Raw genomic sequence first — 27,800 nt, 5'->3', positions numbered from 1 at the left:
TCTTTTATCCATTGTGCAAGACTAGAAAGTATGGGCCCCCGTCTCTGTTTACCAGCCCGATGCGTCACTGCGAGTCGACACTAGAAATGACATTGACACTGAAACCGATATAAGCGCCGCCTCTCCCCCAGACTCCAACGAAACCAGCAGAGAGCCCCATGCAAACGCAATTTAAGTCCGACCGGCTCTGAATGGATCTGACGTATGCTAAATAAGTGCAGAGGAGGAAAGAAAAAGTACCCAGTTTAAACAATCAGCGATTGGAAACGTGGTCTATTTCTCTCGGCCGTTTGATTAGTAAATAGACTTGTCGCACGCTGCCAAACGCCAAACATGGTAAGGTCCTTCATTAAAAGAACTTGCGGGTTCTTTAGATATTTGACTGGGGAACACGTAGACTTTTGGCTTCCGTGGGCTAGGTGTTGGATAATAATGTTGCAGGTGGTGTACATTTGTTCTTTGCTACGTCTAACTGTGTGGCTAATGCGCCCAGCTTATTTTCTTTTCTCTGCACTTATCGCCGTTTGGAGATCAATTCGAGTTACAATTTGATGTCTGGCCAGGTGGACAATTGGAATATCGACAATCGTGTTCATAATCTTGACAGACTGTTTCTTTTGGCGGTCCTGTTTGATTTTGTACTTATTTAGATCGAGAATTCAATTTTCCCTATTGGAAATATTCAAGGTGAAAATTTGACACTTTAAACTTTAAATCGGCAGTGAATTTACCTGAACCACAAATATTTACTTGAAATAGTTGCCCATTTACCAGTATTTGGCAAGATAATTAAATGTATAGTTGAGATGGTTTTTTAAAAATGTTCATTGTGTCCAAAAATACCAATGTCACAATACTGAGCCGATCGATTGTAAATAATGCTACTTCGCAGAAAGCATTTTGCAATTAATTCCTCGTGGCAGCGAAATCAGACCTTTTAGTTTAGCCTTTGTGGTACATCCACAACGCGGTGGCATTTACGCCAAACGTAGATGATGCCGAATTGCAAAAGCAAGATCTCATTCAGAGAAGGCACACGAGGCTGCAGCATGTGCTGGAATCTTGAGCAAAAAGTGCCGGAGAGGAACTCAGCGGGCCAGGCAGCAAATGTTAAATGGAGAGGACAAAAGGGATATATATGGAGTTATCTGGCAAGAAAGGAAGGTGGGGAGTGAAAGGTAGAACCTGGGGGGGGGGGGGGGGGGGGGGGTTGGTAGGGGATTGGAGAAGGGAATTGGGTGATGAATGGGTGGAGGAAGTGGTGGAGGGGAAAGGAGGTGACTGGGCTGGGGAGTGGATGAAGGTGTGTGTGGGGCGCATGATTCTAGGTACATAAGGAAGGAGGAGGGCGGTTTACCTGAAATTGGAGAATTCAATGTTCATACCAATGAGATGTAAGCTGCCCAAGTGGAATATCAGGTGTTGTCTAACTCCTGTTTGGCCTCTCTCTGGCAATGGACGAGACCCAGGACAGAAAGGTCATGAGGAATAGGAGCAGAATCAGGCCATTTGTCCCATCAAGTCTACTCCGCCATTCAATTATGGCTGATCTATCTCTTTCTCCTAACCCCATTCTCCTGCCTTCGCCCCATAACTTCTAACACCTGTACTAATCAAACGTCAGTATGGGAATGGAAAGTTGAAATTGTTTAGAAAATGGGAGATCCAGCAGGCCTCAGCAGACTGAGTGCATGTTCAGTGAAGGTTACCTAATCTAGGCTTGCCCTTACTGATGTTGAGGCGGCCACATCAGGAGCACCAAACACAAAAGACGAGGTAGGAGGAGGTGAATGTACAGCTCTGTCTCATCTAGAAGGATCTGTGGAATTCTCTGCCTCAGAAGGCAGTGGAGGCCAATTCTCTGAATGCATTCAAGAGAGAGCTAAATAGAGCTCTTAAGGATAGCGGAGTCAGGGGGTATGAGGAGAAGGCAGGAACAGGGTACTGATTGAGAATGATCAGCCATGATCACATTGAATGGCGGTGCTGGCTCGAAGGGCGGAATGGCCTCCTCCTGCACCTATTATCTATAGAAGGGCTGTTTGGGACCCTAAATGAAGGTGGAGGGGAGGATGTTATGGAGTCATGCAGAACAGAAAAAGACCTTTCAGCCAACTTGTCCATGCCACCCAAGATGCACTACCTAAACTAGTCTCATTTGCCTGCATTTGGCCCATATTCCCCTAACCCTTTCATATTCATGTACCTGTCCAAGTGTCTTTTAAATGCTGCTGTGGTACCTGCCTTAACTACTTTCTCTCGCAGCTCGTTCCATACACTGTCCGCCATTTAAGTGAAAATGCTGCCCCTCTGACATAGAATGATACAGAATGGAAACAGGCCTTCAGCCCAACTTGCTCATGCCCCATCTATACTAGTCCCACCTACCTGTGGTTGGCCCATATCCTTCTAAACATTTCCTATCCATTACGTTCCCAATCAATCATTCCCCCTCTCACCTTAAATCAATGTCCTTTTTTCTTGGTTCCCCTACCCTGGGTAAAAGACTGACCTTTCACCCTATCTGTTCCCCACAGGATTTTATGTATGATGTTGCACCTCCTGAGGTTGTGGGTGAAAGTGCTTGGGAGGGGGGGGGGGGGGGGGGGTGTTGGGGGATGGGAAGGGACAAGCAAACCAAGGAGTGACGGAGTGAGTGGTCTCTGGGGAAAGCTGAAAGAGGTGAGGAGGGAAAGAGCTGGGGGTGGGGGTGGAGGGAAGAGACAAAGGGTGGGAATGGTGGAATCTGAGATGAGGAGTGAAATGTAAAATCAGAAGGGGGGGGGGGGGGAGGGTGAATAGATGGGAAGGGGGAAGGCGTTGAGAGAGAAATGGGGGACCCGGAATAGAGAGAGGTGTGTGATAAACGGATGGAGGAAGGGGAAGGAACAAGGTGACGAGGAAGGAGGGGGGATTGGATCTGCTCTTTGCTTCCATTTCATTACATTGAAATCTAACCGAAGAACGGTAGCGCGGATGGTACCTTATAATTAATTAATTTCTGAAATGGTTGAAACAGGGTACACTTCTTTCGTTCAAGAATGTGGTTTGATGTCCATTGTTTTTAGAGCAGCAACTCTAGGTACAATTCCGTGAAAGCCATGACTAAATTAAATGCCACAATCTGCCGCGGGCACCATGACGTGAACTGTGTCAAATTACCATGCGACTTCAAAAACAATACCTTGCAATGCATTGTTCGCTCACTTTATTGTACCCGGAGTTACTATGGTAATGTGTTACTTTCTCATTTTTTGTCGTGCGATAGGAAATAACACCAGGCACGTAATGAAACGAGTTCCAACTGGATTTATTACTATAACCGTGTAGAATGTGCGAAGAGTCTCTGGTGAGCATAAGACCGGGTCAGGGCAGAAACGATTTTGCAGTCTGGTCAGAAGGTGAGAGGCTGCCACACCTCCGATTGCACAAAATGAGGTTAAAGGCCATTGTTTAGATGAATCCCCCCATTTAACAGCAACACCTTGGGATCCAAGCAGAACAAATTTGCTCTCCATTGGAACTTTTAAGCTGTGCATTTTCCATCATGCTCACAGAAGCGCATTGGACCCTCGACAGATGCTGAAAACCTTTGCTACATCCCTTCGCTGCATAGCTATTTGATCTTTGCTATATACCTGTTTGATCCTGCTCTTTACCCATTTCATCTTTACTATATATTCCATCTTTACTATGGAGTCATGCAGTCATGCCTATTTAATCCTTGCCATGTACCCACTGAATCTTTGGCGTATACCTGTTTAAACTTTGCTCTTTACCTATTTACTCTATGCACTCGTTCTCTCGGAAGCTCTTAAAATATGCAAGTGACCGCCACTGCCACTTTGGGGCGGGGTGTTGGATTGTGCTTGACATTGGTGTAACCAGCATGTTTAGATACAGCTGCAACGGGCACGTTAACATAGAGCTGCAATGGGCAAGTTCGGATACAGCTGCAGTGGGCACGTTTTGATGCAGCTACAATGGACACGTTTAGATAGAGTTGCAATGTGCAGTTTAGATATAGTTTGCAATTGGGCATGTTTGGATAGCTATAATGGGCACGTTCATATATAGCTCCAATGGGCACGTTTAGATATAGTTGCAATAGGCAGGTGGAGGAAGTAGAGAAGGAATGGGTGACGTTTGGGGACGAGAACCTTCTTCATACCCGAAACGTCACCCATTTTTTTTCTCCCCAGAGATGCTGCCTTCCCGCTGAGTTACTCCAACATTTTGTTGCAATCGGCATGTTCAGATATAGTGCAATGGGCACGTTTCGATAGAGTTGTAATGGCCAGGTTTAGATAAAGTTGCAACGATCAGGTGCAGTGGGCAGGTTTACGTTTAGTTGCAGTAGGCATATTTAGATTAAAGTTTGCAACGATCATATTTAGATTCAGCTGCGATGGCCAGTTCAGATAAAGCTGGAGTAACTCAGCGGGATAGTCAGACAGAGAAGGAATGGGTGACCTTTCGGGTCGAGACCCTTCTTCAGACTGGTTAGAGATAAGGGAAACGAGAGTTATTATGCGATTATGTAGAGATAAAGAACAATGAGTGAAAGATATGTAAAAAAGTAACCATGATAAAGGCAACAGGCCATTGTTATCTGGAATACAGGTGCAATGGATGCAGCTGCAACGACCGTGTTAAGATATAGTTGCAACGATCATGTTTAGCTCCCGCTGCAATGATTGTGTTAAGATATAGTAGTGTAGAAAAATAACTGCAGATGCTGGTACAAATCGAAGGTATTTATTCACCAAATGCTGGAGTAACAGCAGGTCAGGCAGCATCTCCTGAGATGCTGAGTTACTCCAGCATTTTGTGAATAAATACCTTCGTGTTAAGATATATGGTGGCGTCGACCACGTTAAGACAGAGTCTGCCACGGCCGTGTTTAAGTTGCAGTGTTTGAAGTTCCCGCCGGGCGGCGGGGGCACGCGCGGGGGAGGCGGGGGCGCGCGCGGGCGGGAGGCGTGACGTGACGCGGGCGGAAGGCGTGACGTGCGGCGGGAGGCGGTGACGAGAGGCGGGCGCTGCGGCTTCACCCGAGCGCTGCCATCGAGCGGAGCTGCGGCCGCCGCCTCACACTCGGGCCTCTCCTCTCTTCACCTCATGCTGCCGGGACGCGGGGTGAGTGCCGGCCGGGGCCGGGGTGGCCATGGCCGGATGGCGGAGGGGAGTGAGGGCGCCGGGAGAGCGGCGGCGGCGGTCTGGGAGTAGACTAGGCCGCGCCTTCCTTTGTCTGACGGCTCCAGCCATGGCCGCGCTCCCTCACCCTCCCCATGGCCGCGCTCCCTCATCCTCCCGGCCCCTCACCCTCCCCATGGCCGCTCTCCCTCACCCTCCCTCCCCGTGGCCGCTCTCCCTCACCCTCCCTCCCCATGGCCGCGCTCCCTCACCCTCCCCATGGCCGCTCTCCCTCACCCTCCCTCCCCGTGGCCGCTCTCCCTCACCCTCCCTCCCCATGGCCGCGCTCCCTCACCCTCCCCATGGCCGCTCTCCCTCACCCTCCCTCCCCATGGCCGCTCTCCCTCACCCTCCCTCCCCGTGGCCGCGCTCCCTCACCCTCCCTCACCCTCCCGGCCCCATCCCCGGGAGAGCATTACACGGTTGTACCGCCGGCCGCGCTCCCTCACTCACGGCACCGCTCGGCCGGGAGAGGGGATGGTGGTGATGGTTGGGGGAGAGCGCTGTGCGGCCGGCCGGCCGCGCTCCCTCGGGCGGGGGGGGGAGGGGGGGTGAGAGAGCGAGGCTGTACCGCCGGCCCGACCCACCTGGCGAGGCGGCCGAGGCCGCTTTTGTTTTCCGCCGCCTCTGTGTGTGTGTGTGTGTGTGTGTGTGTGTGTGTGGCGCGGGGGAGGGGCGTGGCGTGATTGACGGGTCATTTGACCACTGAGAGGCGCTGCCGGAGCGGGGGATGGGGCTGTAAGGGGCCTCTGGCCAATGGGCGGGAGGGGGAGGCGGGACCTGAGGCTGGATCTTCACCTGTGGGGGCTCTGGTGTCCTCACCTGCGGGCGTTTGTATCTTCACCTGTGGGGGCTCCTGTTGTATCTTCATCTGTGGGGGCGTTGGTTGTATCTTCACCTGCGGGCGTTTGTATCTTCACCTGTGGGGGCTCTGGTTGTATCTTCACCTGCGGGGGTTTGTATCTTCACCTGCGGGGGTTTACACCGCTCCTTTACCTTCGGAGGGCTGCAGTGCCATAAAGTGCAGCCAGTGGGTCTACAACCACCTCTCCGTGTAGTAAAACGGGCAGAAAAGGCAACCACATTGGTGTGAGTGTTGTCTGTTTCCCCAGCCGGCGGCTCTCCCATTATTCCGCCACAAGTGCTGCAGAAATGCATGTTCTTCGAACCCTCTTCTCAACCATTCTGTTCAATTAACATTCCTGCCTTTTTTAAATACCCGTTTTTAATTATTTTTAAACATGTGCAGCGATCTTTGTTAAATTATAGTTAATAGTTATCATAAAATTAAAGTTTATGCTTTTGCAATAATTAATCACTTTGAGTTTCCTCTTGGGAAATGGAGCGCGGTTTGGAAATAGCATTGGCCAGGCATTACTGTAACTATTCCCGGTAGCGATTACTCAGTAACATTGGGTTTCTCGATTCAGTTTTACACCCCTCCTCTCCTTCCGCCCGCCACCGCCAATTTGTCATATGAAAGCTAAATTTTAACATCTATCAGGTCAGTGAGTAACAATTCCCAGAGAGGCGATATCTCAGTGTAAAATAGTCTTGCTCACAAACTGCGACGTGGCTCCATTTCATGTGACGTGCATGGTTTTTCTCAAGCAAGTTGCGGTTTAGTTTCCTGTCATACTAACGTCGGGTTTAAATGGTAACTCCTTTGCTTAATGGGATTCCTCGCGTTACGTGTTTCGAAGTGAACCATTTAAGTTCTCTACTTCAGTCTCAGAATTTATTAGACGTAAGAATATGCTTTTTGCGGGCACATTTATGCAGTTATATTTAGAAAGAATTCTCCGAACAGTAATTGAGTTTGTATTATCCACGTCTCGATTTTTAAGATTAAAGTTCTCGGAAACGTTTGCGTCACTTAATCAATTTCCAGTTGGGGAATTTTTGTTGTTGGATGATCCTTTAGTGAAAACGAAAGCACCTACCGGGGTAACTACTTGCCATTTTCCCCTTTATTGAGCTAAAATGAGTAAATATTTGGTTTAACAATTTAGAGAAAAAATCGTCAGCGTGAGTTATTCAGATATTAAGAGAATGGAAAGGTAGATTCAGTTTGGAATTTACTGATGAAATCTGAACCAATAGTTACTATTTTTATTACATGGGCAAGCTTTTGTATATAAATTCCACGACCAATATCTCATTGGTTTTGTTTAGAGTTCCATTGTTTTACTTTTGAACTGGTATAGATCAATTTCACTGGTGGAATTTCCTTTTGGTGATAGTTGTCATGGTAGATGTATTAGCATTCACAGTACTTGACTTTGTATCTAATTTTGGTTTAAGGTTGCATTGTTATTTAATGTGAAATTTGTATTTAAAGCAAGATGTGCACAATAGCATTGGTAATGTCATCTGAGGCTAAAGTTTGGGCTGAGGTGTCAAAAATGTGCACGATTATAGTTGCAGCCCCAGAGGTTAATATTGGATGGATATTATATGAAATAGTATTGAACTGCAATAAGACATGACATCTAGTGATTGTTTTTATTTGTTCTGTATGTCATAGTGAGTAGTTCAACGGAGGATAGTCTGAAGCTTCCTTAATAGTTGATTGCAACAATTAATGGCAAAACTGTGAAAGTAATTGAATTTCAAATTGAAGTTTTGTATTATGAAAGTATCAACACTGTGAACACTCTATGTGTGTGTGTGTTAATTTAGAGTATAATTTAGAATAGTCACCTGATTTTCATTTATGTCAGATAAATCATGTAATCATAGAAAAAGGCTGATTTATGAGGATCTTATAACAATGGAATTAAACCTGGAGTGATATCTTTACCAGAAATCTCTGGGAAAAAATATTTTATTCTGGTTATATTTGCAAAGCATTTGCATTACTATTCAACTTTTGCAAGTATGTGCAAAAACATTTAGAGCCTTTTTGCCACCATTTTTAGTGTTTTTTCCAAAGAATGTAAATGAAGATTTTTGAACATTAAGACCTTGAGTGCAGGTGCTGTTCCTTTTCGGTACTTGCTTACCTTTTTGATAAGCAAATTGAAACAGGAAGCTGATGTCTATTAAGTCCTCAATAATTCTTTAACTGAATGAGCATTTTACCTAGCTCTGAAACATTTTTCAAACTCTAGAGTAATACTGTTTCTTTTTTTGTGGGAAGTATATGTCTGAGATCACCACTTTAACTCATCTGAATAAAACGACATCCATCCCATTCAATGTGTTTAAATGTGTAAGAAGGAACTGCAAATGCTGGTTTAAACCGGAGATAAACACAAAAAGCTGGAGTAACTCAGTGGGACAGGCAGCATCTCTGAAGAGAAGGGATAGGTAACGTTTTGGGTCGAGACCCTTCTGAGTCTGAAGAAGGGTCTCGACTCGAAACGTCACCCATCCCTTCTCTCCAGAGATGCTGTCTGTCCCGCTTGAGTTACTCCAGCTTTTTGTGTCTATCTTCCAAGCATATGTTTACTTGACCTTTTTATTCCTTTGACTTTCCCTCTTACTAACCCTGATCCCCTATCACTATCCTTCACCACTTCCCGCTCTCAATGTCAGTGTGGCATTTAAACGGAAAGGTATCTGCAAATTATCTGAAATACTATCTTAGTTTAAGGATTGCACGCATGCATGTGGGCGGCACGGTAGCGCAGCGGTAGAGTTGCTGCTTTACAGCGAATGCAGCGCCGGAGACACAGGTTCGATCCTGACTACGGGTGCTGCACTGTAAGGAGTTTGTACGTTCTCCCCGTGACCTGCGTGGGTTTTCTTCGAGAACTTCGGTTTCCTCCCACACTCCAAAGACGTACAGGTATGTAGGTTAATTGGCTGGGTAAATGTAAAAATTGTCCCTAGTGGGTGTAGGATAGTGTTAATGTACGAGGATCACTGGGCGGCACGGACTTGGAGGGCCGAAAAGGCCTGTTTCCGGCTGTAGATATATGATATGATATGATTATGTATCAAAATTACCCCTTCTCAGTGGTAGCTAAGAATTTTGAGGGGAATCAGGATTTTAAATTCAACTTCTTCCTATTTGAGAATAAAGCTCCAACTATCGAACTGACTTAAAATTGGGTATCTAAATGACATTTGGTTAATCAAAGTGAACTTTCAGGTCAGAAGGCAATTTGAGGGGGATTAACATATTCTGCACTCTTAGAGAAACTTTCATTGTACTTTGTGCTTTGTGGAATGTTATGAGCAAAAAGTTTTCATAAAGTTCCCTGGGGTCTGTTTAAAGAAAATAGCAAATTATTAAATCTACAACAAAATGTTGAATTGGAATATTTACTATTCTTAATATTTAACTCATAAGCAACAAATGATTTATTTTGGGCACAATTTTCATGTTAATTCCATTAATGTAATATACCTGATAATTGATGAATGCCTTGATCTGAAAAATTAAAAATTGTAATAACCACAAATGAAATTACCTAACTTGGGCTATTCGAAGGTATAACAAAATGCTGGAGTAACTTGGGCTATTGATGTCTCAAGGCACTTGGTGTTCTAAGGCATTTCTTGATCTTAGGTGCTTTTGTTTTCTTTCATTAAAATTGCATTGCTATATGATGCCCCATTTGGGCACATTAGCTTGTTGATTTTTTCAAGACCTAATGTTGAAAGTAAGTATGAAGATTGGGTGCAGAGAAAATTTATTCTGAGCGTATGAGCGCACAAATTGCCATAACTGTACAAAATGGAATGAATGGCTTAGATTTCATTATCAAGTAAGATTGCCACAGGCAATGATGGTCCAGTTTTATACTGCCATCATAGAGTCTGTCCTCACCTTCTCCATGGTCTGGTTTGGCTCAGCTGCCAAGCATGACATCCGGAGGCTGTAGCGCATCATTCGATCAGCCGAGAAGGTTGTTGGCTGCAACCTCCCCCCCCCCCCCCCCCCCCATATCAACGGACTGTACACTGCAAGGGCCAGGAAGCGAGTGGGTAAGATCATCTCTGACCCAAATGATCAGCCATGATCACAATGAATGGCGGTGCTGGCTCGAAGGGTCAATTGGCCTCCTCCTGCACCTATTTTCTATGTTTCTACCCCTCTCACCCTAGTCACAAACTATTTGAAGCACTTCCCTTTGCAAGGCGACTTTGGACGGTCAAAGCCGCCACAGCTAGACATAAAAACAGCTTTTATCCTCGAGCAGTAGCTCTACTCAACAGCCACAAGTCTGTAGCCTCCTTTTGCTCTGGTATTTTATTTAATTCTTCACATGTTTAAATTATAATGTTTTATTCTTAATTGTTTACTGCTTATCATGCGAGCAAAGCACCAAGACAAATTCCTTGTATGTATACATACTTGGCTAATAAAATGTATTCAATTCAATGTATAGTCAGTTTTGCAGGCAAGCTTAATTTTTCCCCCACAAAATGCTGGAGTAACTCAGCAGGCCAGGCAGCATCTCAGGAGAGAAGGAATGTGTGATTTTTCGGCTCGAGACCCTTCTTCAGTCTGAAGAAGGGTCTCGACCTGAAATGTCACCCATTCCTTCTCTCCTGAGATGCCGCCTGACCTGCTGAGTTACTCCAGCATTTTGTGAAATAAATACCTTCGATTTGTACCAGCATTTGCAGTTATTTTCTTACACTTAATTTTTTTGTTGTTGCTTTTGCTTTATCTTTATTTCTTTATTTGCTGCCTAAATCTCAAATTTTCATTTAAACAGATGTATCAATTTTAATTTGGTTTGTTGCAACAGAACCGATACTGTCAGCGCATTGCTGCCACTGCCTCATGCAGTTGTTGCTAAACCAAAAGAAGTATAGGAGAGCCCACCTCGCACAAGAAAATAATTGGCTTATTGATGCATGTATATAGTAGTAAGGTGTACATGCATCTATCCACTATCTCCAATATGCCACATCATTTCTTTGAAACTATTACGTCTGTGGGACTATCGACTTATTTGTTTTTCTCTTTTCTGAAAAGTACACGGCGAAAAGTTGAAGGAGGGAGAAACAATTCTTAAATTAAGTGTATATAAATGTTTAATGCAAAGAAATGTTAAGATCTATCACTTAACAACTTTTCTCTCTCTTTGTTCACAGGTTGTCCAAATATAAAATGGATGATAGCTTTGATTGTGACTGCGGTGAGCTGGAGCCACCTGATCATTGACGAGAGTCATCTTTAGAGATAGAAAGCTGCCACAAGTTCTTTGCTTGACCACGTTATAACTATAAAGGAAAGAAAAAGTGCTTATCAGCACTCTAGAATGTCGCTGCTCAGGACCAGTCTTACACTGAAAGTATCTGCACTATGAGGAGGATATCAATAGAGGTTTATAACACATATGTATTCTCACACGCCCTGTTAAATGTTAATCTGTTTACAACAGTTGTTTGGATGCATCTGTCTGTCGGTTCATTCCGTTGCAATCAAACTTTACTTTAATTTTTAATGTCTGCAGGGATGCCCTTATTTGAATTAGAAGCATAACCTTTACTGACATAGGTCAGGTCTGAGTTTCTATTCTGCAACCTGTTCATTCTTAAAGGAGGGATTCATATGGGAACAGAGCTGACCTTGCTCAGCTAGGCCGGATGGCGCACACATTTCAAAGAGAAAACACCTTTAAACTAAGAAACGGTTAGGGTTGGCTTGCTCTCTAAGGAAGCTTTTTTTTAATTGTGGAAGCTGATTTCTTTTTTTAATAGCCTAGTTTTGACATAGGATTGGCCATCTGATAGGAGAGGAAAGCTTGAGGGTTATCAACATGGCAGAAAAGTTTGGAAGTTTGATGAACATTCATGGGTTTGATTTGGGTGCTCGGTATATGGACTTGAAGCCACTAGGGTATGGTGGAAATGGCCTGGTTTTCTCAGCTGTGGACAATGACTGTGACAAGCGAGTGGCTGTCAAAAAAATTGTCCTGAGTGATCCACAGAGTGTCAAACATGCCTTGCGAGAGATCAAAATCATCCGACGACTTGACCATGATAACATAGTGAAAGTGTTTGATATCTTGGGCCCAAGTGGGATACCGATGTCTGATGATGTGGGTGCCATCACAGAACTGAATTCTGTATACATTGTTCAAGAGTACATGGAGACCGACCTAGCGAAGCTGTTGGAACAGAGTCCATTCTCAGAAGAGCATGCTAGGCTCTTCATGTACCAGCTGCTTCGTGGGCTAAAATACATCCATTCGGCTAATGTGCTGCACAGAGATCTCAAACCTGCTAATCTCTTCATTAACACTGAGGATCTGGTGCTGAAAGTAGGGGATTTTGGTCTGGCACGCATCATGGACCCCCATTACTCTCACAAAGTAAGTTTTGATTTATTACCCATGAACGAATAAGATAGTGTGTTGTTAGTAGTGCTGGCTGTCCTTATCTGGATGTTTTGCAAACGATGTTCAGCGAGTACATAACGTAGGTTAAGAGGTTGAGTAGTCTGTCATTTGTCTTGTGAGGAGCGCGTATGCTAGCATTTTGTAAGGCTCGTTTATGTAAAGCACACGTTAGCTGTGCAACCATCCTAATATCAACATTTATTCACTGCTCTTGCTTTTGTGCATCACAAACATTTTAACGTAGTGAGGTGCTGAATGCAGAATGTTATTAGGATGGAAGACAGATTCCATTCACAAATGTAGGGAGTTGTATTGTAAATTTCATTCGGCAATTTGTCCTCTATTCTGTTGTAGCTGTAATATAATCCTTTGATAAATTACCGGGGTTTAGACTTGAGAGGGCTAGAAGACACTTTATTTGACATTGAGATAATGGCAGTGTGGAATGAGGTATTTCTACTTTCAATGCTCATGCAGTTTTTATATTCTGTAGTGTTAACCATTTAGAAAGTTGTGACGGACCTTTGATTTAAAAATAGTGCCTTTTTGGCACTCTTACAATTAATTTTATTGTAATTGGAGTAGAAGTGATAAAAAACAAAGATTTTGCTTTTGCATAATTCACCAAGCCTAATTCAAGTTTCATTGTCATTGGAAAGCCAGCGTGAAAGTGTAGTTCTGCATTTTACTTGAAGTATTCCAACTTACACAAAAGTGTAGTTAATGGAAAATTTATACCAAGAATTGTTTTGAGAATTTTGGCTTTGGTTTACATACTGAATTTTGGAAGAACATTATGACAGCACACACTTCTTCCAATTAGTTCTTTCACAATTACCAATCCTAAATGTTTTCCTGCATTATTTAAAATTTTGGAAAGAATTTAATTGTATCACTCATTAGTTGTCCTGAAATAATGCTATTTTGATTCCTGCACTTAAAAAATAATAATCAGCTTTTTCAGAAATGGCAGAGCCAGTCCTATTAATATTTGAACAAATCCTGTGTTCTTCCAAAGCCCAAGTCCAGGATTTCACTCGTCATGGAATCTCAAAATTTGTCACTTCCCATCTATAGTTTGGATGTGCTAAATATTCTGTGGCTAATTTTTTTCTGGGATGTAACTAATGGATTGGATTCTGGCAGCAGCATTTTATAATAAGCATGATGTAAAATTATATGGACGCTGGATGCTTTGTTGATATTCTACTTTGTGGCATCTCAGAAAGTGTTGACATCTAATCCAAAATTGGCAGCAGTTCCAAATGTACAGATTAACTCTCTGGATGCCTCAGTTGGCTTTATTTTTTCAGCAGCAGTGCACATCCTGGTAATGTTCCTGTTAGCAATAGATCTACTAGCTCAGTCAGATGGCTAGATTTCTTCCAACTACTATGAATAGAATTGGAAAATCATAGAATGAAATAGCACAAGAAAAGCTAATTCTGTCCATAACACGGACACCATCTGTTGGATAGAGCTATCTGATTAATCAATTCTTTGACTTTGTCACATGTCATGTAAAGTTTTCCCTGCTTATGGATATCCAATTCATTATTTAATGATACTGTTTGAAAGTGAATCAATTGACCTCTTCAAGGATTCCAGATCCAACAACTGCTCCATTTAACATGTGGGATGGAGTGGAATATTCTTAGTGCTGACTCTTTTTCCAATCACCTTACAACCGTAACTTCTGCTTCTGACAGTTACTCTGTCAAAATTGCTCAAAAAAGTTGAAATCCCCATCAAACCACTAAATCTGTAAAATCATGCCATCTTTCCTACAACATGGTGCCTAAAATTGAATGCAGTCATCTAGGCTGACATCCTGTTAATATGTCTTCCTTATTTTTCGACTGATTCCTTCTATTTATAATGGCCTCTCCATTGAACTTTTCTTTTCCAGACCTCTGGAATTATGTTCTTGTACCTTCTAAAATGATACCATTCATGTTGCCTCTCATTCATATGATGAAAATAAATCACTTTGGTAGTAAACCTCATGTCCTTTCATTTCACCAAATTCTTTTAGACTGTTTCTGATTGTTATACTTAATTTCCTTGTCACCATCATAGCTTGGGAATCAATCCTGTATCTGATCAAATCAGAATTATTCATTTAATAAAAGGAGAATAAGCACCCTCCTGATAGCAGTACTAACCATTGTTCTTTACCTTGTCATGCAGCCATTTTTATATGTACACTGTTCCTTTTAATGTTATGGTCTTTAATTTTGCTAATCAGCTATTATGCATTAGTTTATCAATTGACTTTCGGAAGTTCGCTCTGTCTGCAAGCTGGTTTCTGCAATTTTCTTTAGATATTATAATGCAAGTCCTGTTTTACTAAATTCTTGCTAACTGCCATTTGGAGAACTAAAATTGAATAAATAATTATGACCCAGGCCATTCTGTCTAAAAGTTTTCTCTTTGTTGACTTTTGAAAGATTGACCTAATTGCCATGTTTATTTTCTCTCAAATGACAATGTAACATGAGCAATCTTCTCATTCTCAGCATTAAATCCTCTTCCATTGAGATTGGAAGATTGTTCAGAGCTTCAACAACAATTTCAATAAACTAGGGCACATAAAAAGGACAGATTGGCCATTTTACTTTTAAGGATTGCTGACCGTATTAAGTACATATTTTTTCTATCATAGCCAATATCACTTCTGCCATGGCTGTTATTATTTCAGGAATGTTTCAGATCCAAAAGTACAATTTAAGAGGATTTTAGATAGGCAGGTGGATATGCAGGGAACAAAGGGATATGGATCGTTTGTTGGCAGTGGAGATTAGTGTAACTTGAATAATAAAGGAGCTAGAAAGTACCTTTGTTTTTCAAGATGCTGCAGAGAGATCTATCCCTTGAAATAAATTGCCTGCAAAATCTGTAATTAATTGGAAAGTAAATTAGATGCATCAATGTTTATAAGATCAAATAGAAAATTAAACTTTCTGTATCCAGAAATAAATGTAATAATTTGGAACTTGCTACTATGCTGAATGATTGGGGAAAACTAAATTATATAAAGGAAAAACTAGATAGGCACATGAAGAGTAAGGCAAGAAGAATGGCCATTTTCTGTGAAGTATATTCCATGTAATTGGTGATTTAAAATATTACTTTCCACTACACATTACATAAATTGTTTTTAAATTTGAGGAAGGGAAAATCTTGAGTGATGTTAAGCAGTGATAACTGGAATAGTCCTGCTAAGACTAATTCTGTCTAAATGACCACAAATTAAAAGGTTGAGTGATGTGAATTGCGTGCTTGGTTGTCTGTTAGCCATTTGGGTCAGTTTTAGGTTATGCTGAGTAGCCTGATTTGTAACTGGTTTTGAGTTAGATGCAATGTAGATTCAAGTTCAGCATCTTTTTTGAATGAGAGTTCAAATCCCTAACCCTTTTGCCTGGCATGGCATTAAGATGGATGCAAAAGACAGATAGCACCTTGTTTGTATTAAAGTGTAGAGTCTCAAAATCTGCTGTGCTCTTCCAACTTCCATTTTTTTCTTGCCCAAGTATTACTCGGATCAATTTCCAGAACTTTAACTTCAGATATTCTTTGAAGTTCTGACAGCATTCATGCAGATGAGCTTTTTTTTACCGGTTGGTCTTTTTGTTAAATTTGCTTTTATTTTCCTTCAGTTATATTTTAAAGGATAATCTTTGCCTTATTTTTGTTTCATGATTACCAGCTTAGATTTGGTTTTATGGCTTAAATCTTAAAAAGCAAGGGAATTTGTTCATGCAATGGTTGCCTGAGAGTAATGTTAGATGAGTTTCATCTTATCTGTGTTTGTGGATCATTCTTAAACCTCTTTTTAATTAATCCCTTTGCCCCTTGAGCAATGGTGACTTGGGTTGGGAACAATTATTTCTGAGAAAATGCTATTTTCTCAACGCTGTATGTTAATTATCAAAGCATCATTCCTTTTATGTAAAATAATTTATACTTTGGGGTTGAGGTTCTGTGTATGGGGTGGGACTGGGGCAGGGGTAGGAAGCATGAGGTGATGACACTAGTAAGGTTTCTATAAAAGTATTGTTTCATCTTTTACTTAGATACCTGACAAATTATTTCTGTAATTATGTTGAGCATTAATGCCCACTTGATTTTAAATCTTATCATATTGCCAACACTTTATATACTATTTACCAAAATGTTCCATTCATTTGATTTAAACTAAAGCGATGAAATTAACTAGAACATGAAGGAAATATACTGGAATATTCAGCAAGTCTAGCAATAAAAAGGTTAATTTTTCAGGCTGCCTTAGAACAAATTAAACGCATCAAAGGCATATCATAACTTAGCTGTCCTGTGTATTTTTAATACTTTATGCGCATGTATCAGGATTAAAAGCAATGTTGTGAAACAGCAACACAAAAGCTATCCAGATACAGGTACACTGCAGATTTTCCAGCACCTCCTTTAAATCGGACAAAATACAACACGGAAACAATTCTTTGCAGCTGCAGAATACATGAGCCGTGTCTTCCCCGTGTCTTTGGAATGTCTGTGGAATCATTTTTTTCATGCTTTAAAAAAAAATCTGACTCTGACGTGTATGAGCCTCAGCGCTGTGAGTTGCCGGACTCGAGATGGAGTGAGTGGGCCCGGTTCGGGGACAGAGGGTGAGCGCAGCAACTCGGTCTCTAAACAGCAGCCGAGCTCGATTTGTGTGCTGGTGACTGCTCTTGCGTCTCCCTTCTTGTTCTCTGCATTAATCAACATGTCGAGCAGGAACAACAAACTGCGTAATAATTTTTTATTATGAATTATTATTACGTGATCTCTGCTGATCTGGCAAAACGGACAATGCGACGAGGCTCTGGAACCAAGGATGGTGGAAAATTGGTGGTGTACCTGTACTTGCATTTTGCTGACCAATCAAATTCTTCAGTTAAAAAAAAACAAGTGAAAAAATTATTTGGAACTTGAAATAAATTTAAGAATAGAAATTTAAGCATTGAAGATTAAATGTAGGAATTCATTCCAAAACTAACATTCCATCTTCCAAATAAATGCTTGGAATTGTTAAATAGTAAATATCTGCAGGTTTGGAGAAACTTCATAGGATGGTAATATTTAAGAACTATCTTGTCTTCAGCTGGTGACTAACTGTATAAACTTCCATTAGGGATGTTTATGAATCAGAAACTAACTGTCTGCATTTCTCTTAATTTATCTTTGTAGAAGTATCTGAAGTTTTTTAGAATTTTTTAATAAAGTATCTTGATAGCATAATTTCAAAGACAGCACTATTTTGCATAATATGAAGAATTGTTACCTGGATATGGCAATCTTGTACTTGGTACACAATGAGTCTTGAAACTGATACTTTTTTATAATCAAACTGCAATTTAGGCAAGCACTAAATAAAAGTAAAATGTACTATTTTCTCATTAGTTTACATCAAGTGGTTTGAGTTTGGTTATTTTTGCCTTGATCTTGTATTTAATAACTGTTAATCTGTTGTTTCATAATTTCCCTGTCTTCAGATTGGCTAGGTTAACATCTGCTAATGTTGGCTTGAACTTATTGAAAATTTGTAGCAAAGAAATATAACATTTCAGTTTCTAACCCGCTCATGAAGTGTCTTACTGTGATGGAAGACTACTGCTAAAACTGGTTGTAGATACTTATTACTGAGTTATTTTGGCTGCAGAGTTCTCAGTTATATTCTAAATTGGACCCTGAATATGTGTATGTTTAAAAATTGGCTCTGATAATTGTGATTTGCTCTATTTACTTAATATCAAACACGCATCACGGAAGTATTTTTGACAGCTAATCTGCAAAATGAGCCTTCTGCAATAGTCTCGGTTGCCTGTTCACATTCACCTAACTTGTTCTGAGTAGCTTTCACATTTTCTGAAATTTAGGTATTGTTTCCCATTGTTTAATGGTTATCTTTCCATTTAAGCTTTTGTGGTACTTTGATTATCTGCCATCAGACAATTAGGAAATCCCCAATCATCTGGCATCTGGCTCACCAGGTATTGATTTCCCCCTCTCCCCGGCACTCACTGAGGCCAGTGATCCCCTGCTCCCTTGAAACAAGAAATCTTCCAATGAATTTGTTATTCTACTGTCAAACATATTTTAAAAGCGAATTAAACACGATTTTGAGGGTTAACAGACTAACATCCAGTAGCCTGGATTATTTGCCAGATGTGCACCACTAAAATCTTGAGATTGCAGGATTAATTATGAGTGAAAAGACCACAGCCGAACCTGATTTCAGTCCTCGCTTGAAGAGCAATTGAACACTTTATGTTTGTTACAGATTAGGCAGGAGTTAAATTTTAGTATTTTTGTTTGCAATCCCTAATCAGAGAATTGCACATCAAGGAGGAAGCCTATTCTGCAACTTCCTCAGCAACCTTATCGGATTATTGGTTGAATGCACTTTAATTTTATAACCAAGTTTGTTTTAATTGACTTTCCTGACAGTTTCTTTACTGGTCAATTTGTTTTATAATGATCTGAAAACACCACCATCATCATGGCACCAAAACAAGCTGTATAAATGCACTTAGTTAAATCTTCTGATTACGTACTGTGACTATGTAAATATAATATCTGAATGTAAAGTTTTCATTAAATGTTGGTAATGCACAGTTTTTCCATGTAGCTAACGTCTTTCCTAAACAGTCCACGTACAAGGGTCCCTTTGTTTTCACCAGACCTTTCCCTTCCTCTCCTGAAGGCAGCAATTTGTGCCAGGATATGGTTTCACAAGCAGTGGCTCTCCAGTACTTCTGAAATGGCCATTCTTCATGTGTGAACCTGGATGGTGAGTGCTAATTCTGCTATTCACAGCCAAGCTCTGCCCTTTCTCATTTGACATTTATTTGAAGCAGGAACTGCTGATCTGATAAGATGAGTGTTTCCCAGAATTTTTTTTTGTTTTATTTATGGCATAAGCAAAATTTAAAAACCTTAAACCCTTTTTCTGTTTTGACTGATTCACCAACCTACTAAATAAAGGCGCTCGGCTGCAATTGAGCCAAGAATAAATTACTGACTATTTGGGCAATGTAGTTTGGGGGCATAGTTTAGGATTAGTGTAGGAATGTTCACAACCAAAACCCGTAAGTCTTGATTTGAGCTTCTACGATTGTTGCTACTTCTGCATTTCGTCAATGGGGAAATTTGAGAATCTCCTTGTAGGTATTCTTTCTGCAGTGCTTTACATTTCATTGAAACTGTAGGAAATTGGAACTGGGGCGAAGAAGTGATCCACATGGCAGGTTTGGAAGGGGGAAAAATATCTAACCATTTATGTTTACTGATTGTTTTTTGTGCAGAGAGGATTTGATGATTAATAGTAATTTTGGTTTAATTTGGAGGTACATTTGGCCCACCGAGTCCGCACTGACCAGTGATCCCCATACAATAACACTGCCCTACACACACTGGGGACAATTTACACATACCATATCTGTACGTCTTTGGAGTGTGGAAGGAAACCGAAGATCTCGGAGAAAACCCACTCGGTCACAGGGAGAACGTACAAACTCCATACAGACAGCACCCATAGTCTGGATGGAACCCAGGTCTCTGGGGCTGCATGCGCTGTAAGGCAGCAACTCTGCCGCTCTGCCCTGAAATACAATTGAAATACAATATCGAGCTCCTGCAAATTCACCTCTTCAATCTTGATTGATCCAGCAAGTATTGTAAAAAAAAAAAAGGCAAAATAATATATTTAGTTATTTCGTTGAATTAGTTCTAGGTGTTCCCCTCCAATTTTCCAAACTTTTTTTCCCTCCTAACCTTACCTCATTGGGTGTTTGTATGATTTTCTCATTCGTAATACCTTGAATATATTCTCTTCAGTTGACATTGTGATCAAGGAAAAAAATGCAGGCATAATTGGCGACTGGAAAGAAAAATTACTGTCCGAAGACCACAGCAAAAGTGGTTTTCATGCTTGCCACACGACACCCTGAGACGGGAGGGATATTATTAACTTTTTTGTAGGTTTGTATTTTGAATGGAAGGTGTGTTTGATTGATAAGTATTAACTAATCAACTGATGTGCGGCAACTTAAAAGTACAGTCTGAAGAAATTTGAAGAGTGTGAAAATGCTTTGTATGAATTTATCTTATGGGGTATTATGTATGAAATGGAGTAATGCTGGTGTTGCATGGCAAAGCACATTTTGATGGCTTGAATTGAATTGCATGAAACGTAATTAGCATGAGCAATATAGTCTTAAAGTTCGTGAAGCTAATTCAAAATATTTCTTTCAACAAGTTGTTTTTATATTTTCTCTTAGAAAATAAAAATATTTAAAAAATGCTTAGCACAAGAAATAATTGTGCTGCAATATATTTCTTCTTTTAAATGTCAACTGTTGAAGTTTTAGAAACTGTTTCTGAACCGAATTATCAGCATTGAATCATTGTAAGATGGAAACAGGCCCATGGGCCCACCGAACCCACACTGACCATTGACGCTTGTGTATTCACACTAATTTTGTGTTATCCTGCTTTCTCATCCTCTCCCCACACTGGGGGCAATTTAGAGAGGCCAATTAATGTACAATTTACAGAGACCAATTATTTTACAATCCCTTATCTTTAGGATATGGGAGGAAACCCACGCAGTCGCATGGAGAATGTGCAAATTCCCCACAGATAGCATCTGCAGTCAGGATCAAACCCTGTGAGCCAGCAGCTCTACCAGCTGTGGAACTGTGCCACCCTATGTTTTAGTTTACGTGAGAATAGTTGACAGAATTTATTTGCCTAACCACAGAAGCCATTCAACGTGCATACGAGATGGGCAGGAAAATGAGTTTCTTTAGCATGAGCAAACATGACCATATTTTTAACATTTGCAGGCACAGCTTTAGATTATTGGGGTGATTTTAAAACAAAGGTTTGGATTCAATAATGTTATGTGAAAATAACTTGTGAGCAATTGGCATTTATTTGTGTGATATACCATTAAGTTACGTGCAAGTGAATCAGTGAAGCACAGCTCCTGGTCACATTCAATTTTCTGTAAATGGTACCCAAACATTTGGAAGTGGCAGTTTTAAATTTCTGAGTTGAATGTGTATTATATTTTATAGGAAAGGATACACGGTACTTTTATGTAGGCAAATAGGGCGCTAGTGCGCATATAACAGTTCATGTCGTGCTATTGGCGGGCACACATCAATCTAGTTCCGGTATATTGTTGGGTATTGTCTCAAAAAAAAAAAGCAGTGATTATACATATCTGTAAATTGGCCAATTTTGGTGCTGTGTGCATGGATTATTGTATTCCATTTTGGGTGCAAGTGACATAGACTGCAAAAAATTGTACATCTTATTTTCCTAGGGCCATCTGTCTGAAGGATTGGTCACTAAATGGTACAGATCTCCACGCCTCCTCCTCTCTCCCAACAATTATACCAAAGCCATCGACATGTGGGCTGCTGGCTGCATCTTTGCAGAAATGCTGACCGGGAAAACACTCTTTGCAGGTCAGTGTTTCCAGAAGATATCGAAGCTAAAGTACAAGCGCATTACAGTTTTATACATGTAGGAAAATAACTGCAGATGCCGGTACAAATTGAAGGTATCACAAAAAGCTGGAGTAACTCAGCGGGTCAGGCAGCATATCAGGAGAGAAGGAATGGGTGACGTTTTGGGTCGAGACTCTTCTTCAGACTGATCCGCTTCGGGTCAGGACCCTTCTTCAGACTTTCATCAGTCTGAAGAAGGGTCTCGATCTGAAATGTCACCCATTCCTTCTCTCCTGAGATGCTGCCTGACCCGCTGAGTTACTCCAGCTTTTTGTGATGCCCACAGTTTTATACATAGTACGTTGGTCTGCATTAAACTCCTATTTGTTTTGAACTCGAGCAGTTAATCTGTTTATAAAGCATGTTTCACTGAAACACTGATACTTATGAATAAGCAAACAGTGCAGCACTTCGCTTGCAGAACTGGGCATTTTGTGCTGTTAATGGAAGGATTAATGGAACAATTGAGCAGTCACTTCACTCTTAGCTGCGCACATTTCTGTAAGGTTGATTGTTTTGTGTTTTAACCATTCAGATATTCAAAGCTTTAAAAAAAAAAAAAAATGTTTGTTTAGGTGCTCATGAATTGGAGCAAATGCAACTGATTCTGAATTCCATCCCTGTAATCCATGAAGAGGACCATCAGGAGCTGCTGGGTGTCATCCCAGTTTATTTACAGAAGGACATGACAGAACCACATAACCCCTTACCACAGTTGCTCCCTGGCATCTGTCCTGAAGGTATGTGCTCCACAAGCTCGCATTCTGAATTTATGTAGAATTTTGACATTTTAGTCTTAATTTGTAGATCGAAATATAACTTAATGTGACCTTCAACTCTCTTTCAAAACAAACCGGAACCCTAGCACTTGAATCCTCACTGCTAATTTAATTTTGGCCGAGCTACCAGGAAGAAATTGAAGAGTAAATTCAGGCTTGTGCATTGCAGTTTGTTTAAAATTAGTGACGTGAGTTTAGGGATAGACTGAATTCCTTTTCCTTGTGTTGGGAATTAATATTGCAGCTATGTTTAGTTTATAGCATGGAAACGGGCCCTTTGGCCCACCGAGTCTGTGCCGACCATTGATCACCTGCACATTAGTTCCATGTTATCCCACTTTTGCATCCTGCCCACTAAGGGGCAATTTGCAGGTTAATTAATCTACTGTCCTGCACGTCTTTGGAACCCACTGCACCCGGACGAAACTCGCACAGTCACAGAGAACGTGCAAGCTCTGCATACACAGCACCCGTAGTCGGGATCGAACCCTGGCCCATGGTGCTGTGAGGCAGCAGCTCTATCACTGTGCCATCCCAGAAATGTGCAGGAATGCAGTTATCTCTACAATATTGCCAGAGGTCTGCTTGTGGACTTGGAACTAGATGAAAGGAAAAGTTGAGGATCTTCAAACTATATATTTTTCCTTTTCAAACAGCATTGGATTTTCTGGAACAAATTTTGACCTTCAATCCGATGGACAGACTGACAGCAGCTGAAGCCCTGGCACATCCATACATGAGTATTTATTCCTTCCCATTGGACGAACCAAACTCTACCCACCCGTTTCACATCGAGGACGAAGTTGATGATATTTTGTTAATGGATGAGAGTCACAGCCATATCTATAATTGGGACAGGTATTTATTTTATTTTATTGGTAAAATGCTATTTCTCCTTTAAAAAAAAAAAATGAAATCTAATCAATAATTAAACCAGAAATGCTTTCAGGTGACTAATGCATGATAGCAGAATCCTGTTCTTTTATTACAAAGATTTGACCTTCACAGAGGACTGGTTTATTAAGTGAACCGAGGTGCAATGAGAAACTTTTGAGGCATGCTTGATCTTTATGACAAAAGGACTTGAATGCATATTCCCTTTCTGACGGGATCTTGGTCGATTAAGTTTCTCTAATTAATTGGTTTTATTTCCTTCTGCTAATAATGATCACCAGTCATTATTACTGCGGCATAATGGTGGACACATACAAGGAAACCTTTGATAGAAAATCTTCACTTTGATTAAGACAACCAGTGAGAGGGTAAAGCCAGGTGATTTGAACAGTTTCATGTACATTTAACTTTGAACATTTGTAAATCAGACCAAAGTATATGATTGCAATGTAACTTAGATTTCTGGCATCTGTACAAGTAATTTTATTTCCCTAATATGTCATTCTATATTGAGAGAAATGTTTAGAATATGAGGTATTAAAATTGAACTACTGTTAAATCTTGGGGTAGTTGCATTTGTACATCCTTGCAACAGCCAATTGAAACTGTGCTGGATCAATCCCAATTCCTCAATCATCTACACTGGAGATAATTTACAGTAGCTAAATCAGCATGCCTGTGGATAGACAAGGAAATGCAGATGCTGGTTTACAAAAGACAAAGTGCTGGAGTAACTCAGCGGGCCAGGCAGAATCTTTGGAGAATATTTGAAAGGCGGCGTTTTGGGTTGAGACCCTACTTCAGACTGATTGTGGTAATGGGGGGAAGAAAGCTGGAAGAGCGAAGGGGCGGGGCCAATCCTGGCAAGAGATAAGTGATGAGGGAAATTTTGTTAGGCAGATGTTTGGGCAGAGGCCGGAGAAGAAAAGACTAAAGGTGTAAGGGGTGCGAATTGTGGAAGGGGGGGGGGGGGTGCGATGGGTGGGAGCCCAGTGGGGACAGTATGCTTTTGGTTGTTGTATGTGCTCAATAAAACTCACATTTCTAATTATAAATTACCCTAATATGGAAAAATTTCCTCTCATACAGATAGATGAAACCAAATAAGTCATTTTCATTTTGTGTATCTCACCTTCTATTTGGATTGGGACATTTGTTACAATTGCAAAATGGCCTTTTAAATTTCACCAAGATAATATTTCAGTCTTGGAATCAGTGGCACAGCTGGTAGAGCTGCTGCCCCTCAGCATGAGAGAGCTGGGTGCTGTCTGTGTGGAGTTTGCATGTTCTACCTGTGAGTGCACGGATATCCCCCAGGTGCTCCAGTTTCATCCCACAACCCAACGTTGTGCACTTTGGTAGGTTAATTGGCCAATTACACCTGGAGTGGGTGAGGGATAGATACCGGAGGTGAATAAAATGGGATTGATGTTAGATTTCTATCGTTGATGGCTGGCTGAGACTTGACACGTCAAAGTGCTTGTTTCTCTGCTGAATCTCACTCACTCTTTCAAGATTGCAAGTTTTTCTAAGATTGCTCATCCCTCCTTTATCTAAGACGTTGCTTGAATTGTTCCTTTCAGATACCAGGAAAGTGAGTTGTCAGACCATGATTGGCCTTTGCACAGTAACTTTGAGTCAGATGATGTCCAGCGCGACCCACGAGCAGTGTCCGACATGACTGAAGAGGAGGAGGTACAGGTGGACCCTCGCAAATATTTAGACGGAGACCGTGAAAAGTACTTGGAGGATCCTGCATTTGACTTGAACTTTTCCACTGAGCATTCTTGGTCACATTCAGATCATCATGAAAATAAGTATTGTGATCTGCAGTGTGGCCACACTTGTAACTATAAAATGGGGTCACCCTCCTACTTGGATAACCTGGTGTGGAGGGAGAGTGAAGTGAACCATTACTATGAGCCCAAACTTATTATGGACCTATCTAACTGGAAAGAGCAGAGCAGAGAGAAGCCAGATAAAAAAGGAAAGTCAAAGTGTGAAAAGAATGGACTTGTGAAAGCGCAGCTAGCCCTGGTGGAGGCAACCCAGCAGATTGTTGAGAAGGACAAGGAGAAGATTCGGGAGTTTGACTTTGATTCTTTCATGGCCAGTCCCATCAAACTGAGCATGCCGCCCGAGTCTCCTGACGTAGACAAGCTGAATGACTTGAACAATTCAGTGTCCCAGTTGGATCTAAAGAGTTCAATGTCAAATTGCAAATCTGTTAGTCAGGAGAAGGAGGAGAAGGGGATGGCCAATTTGGCCCAGCTGGGTTGTCGGAGCCAGAATCCGTGGGAGTGCCAGTTTGCCATTGATGGAAGTGGTGGGTGGGATGAAAGCTTCCTGATTCCGGATGAGGAAGCTTGTTGGGATAGAAGGAAAGACGAACAGCTGGAAAAAACTACATTCACTAGTTACTTAGACAAGTTATTCAACAGGAAAGACGACGTAGAAATAGCAGAACCTGAGCCAGCAAGTGACAGGAAACTGGAGGAGAGGGTTGGTGAAGAGAGTGTGAAAGAGGCGAGCAGAAATGGGGAGGTCCCATTTAGCAAGCAGTTGGAGTCCATTGGTATTCCCCAATTTGACAATCCTGTCAGTTCACCATTGAAGGCGAGAGCAATTCAGACCACTTTAGCACCTGCGGCTGCAAAACCATCTCCTCAGATTCCTCATAAGACCTATAGTAGCATCTTGAAACATTTGAACTGAATAGAACACTCGCTGACATTTGTTTTGTATACTTCACTATGTGCATTTGTCTTGTTTTCTGAAGTCTGGAATCTTTTTATTTTTGTAATTTGAATTTGTGCTTTTTGGTTTGAACAGTTCATTTTTACAAGTCAAATTATTTTGACATTGCATTTTAATTTTTTTTTGTAAACCTGTATGTCATTTGCACACAGTTTAAAATAATGTACATTGCAAAAAAAAAAAAGACTAACGTGGAAAATAGTGACTGAAACAGTGGTGAGAAAATGCACTAAGCCAAGTGGGTACATTTTATTAGTGAAACAAAAGCCACCAAGCACATTCTCCATGTTTTAAGAATGGAATGTCTTCCATTTTGGCAAACACACAGTTAATATAAACGTGCATGAGATTTAAAAAAAAATAATAATTTGAAAATTTAAAGTAAGCCCAAGCAGTAAATTGCAAATTTGTTTCCCCCCGCAATATATTAAAGACAGTTTTTGTTTTCTGATAGCTTAAATGTTTCTTAAACATGTGATGCCAGGAAAACCAGCAATGAATGCAGATCATGGTACGCATGTGTTATCTACCTCAAGGTAACGGCAATGAGTGGCTTACCTTGAGTCACACCCAATGCTTCATAGCATGCACCTGAACTTAGCCAGCAATTACTCTTTTGAAAAGCTGTCAGTACATGTAACTTTCTGGTATGCATTTTCCATAGTAAAGTGTCCAGATACTTTATTTATTTTAGCAGATGTAAGATTTCTTCTGTATTTATTTTAATTTTATAAGTTTCATTGTGACTTTAAAAATGAATTTGATGCATTTTGAAGCTAATTTTATGTTGAGCACTATGGTTAATTGTGTAACATTCTCCTTAACCTGATGACTCCTCAGTTTTCCTATTGATAGAATTGGCTTATTTTGGAAAGAGCATTCACTACATATATAGGAATTGGAACATTTTAGTGGTGCTTGATGATAATTAATAATCTACAAACCATTTGAAAACATATTTTGGAAATGCACCATTGAGTCTTAAATCCTGTATTTAAATTGTCAAGACCTAAAAGGCTAGAATTCTCTGCATGGAAATAACTGAGTTGCAACCATTACTGTAAAAGTTGAAACTAGAAACTGCAGTAAGATGAATGTTGAATTTTCATCTTTATTTTTATTGTACATTTTTTTTAAATTTGTAACTTCAAGCCAGCATGGTTTCCATAGATTCAGAATATAGCATGTAGAATTATTTCTGAAAATTTATTTGCATTTACCAATTTAGATACCAAGTTTCTGTATTACTGGTTCTTGCCCCTTTTCTTCCCCCTCCCCTCCCACAAAATCCAAAAATGGAACAAATAAAAATAACCAGAACCTGA

General features: G+C 40.9%; 1 protein-coding gene across 2 annotated transcripts; it reads left to right on the top strand.

Annotated features, from left to right (window-relative positions):
* The first annotated feature begins 124 nt into the window (after positions 1-124).
* On the top strand, positions 125-27,800 carry mapk6 (mitogen-activated protein kinase 6). Of its 2 annotated transcripts, none has more exons than XM_078427414.1 (6): positions 125-336; positions 11,254-12,476; positions 21,859-22,003; positions 22,621-22,785; positions 23,481-23,682; positions 25,302-27,800. In XM_078427414.1, exons 2-6 carry the CDS (start codon positions 11,922-11,924, stop codon positions 26,431-26,433), a joined length of 2,199 nt encoding a protein of 732 aa, XP_078283540.1. In that variant the 5' UTR covers positions 125-336; positions 11,254-11,921; the 3' UTR covers positions 26,434-27,800. The 2 variants fall into 2 exon arrangements, with proteins under 2 accessions (XP_078283540.1, XP_078283539.1); XM_078427413.1 differs by lacking the exon at positions 125-336 and adding an exon at positions 5,010-5,139.

The sequence above is a fragment of the Rhinoraja longicauda genome, chromosome 33 (genome assembly GCF_053455715.1).
Source record: "Rhinoraja longicauda isolate Sanriku21f chromosome 33, sRhiLon1.1, whole genome shotgun sequence".
NCBI lineage: Eukaryota > Metazoa > Chordata > Chondrichthyes > Rajiformes > Arhynchobatidae > Rhinoraja > Rhinoraja longicauda.
Note: the sequence above shows the minus strand (reverse complement) of the source record. Positions and strands in the feature narration are given on the sequence as shown.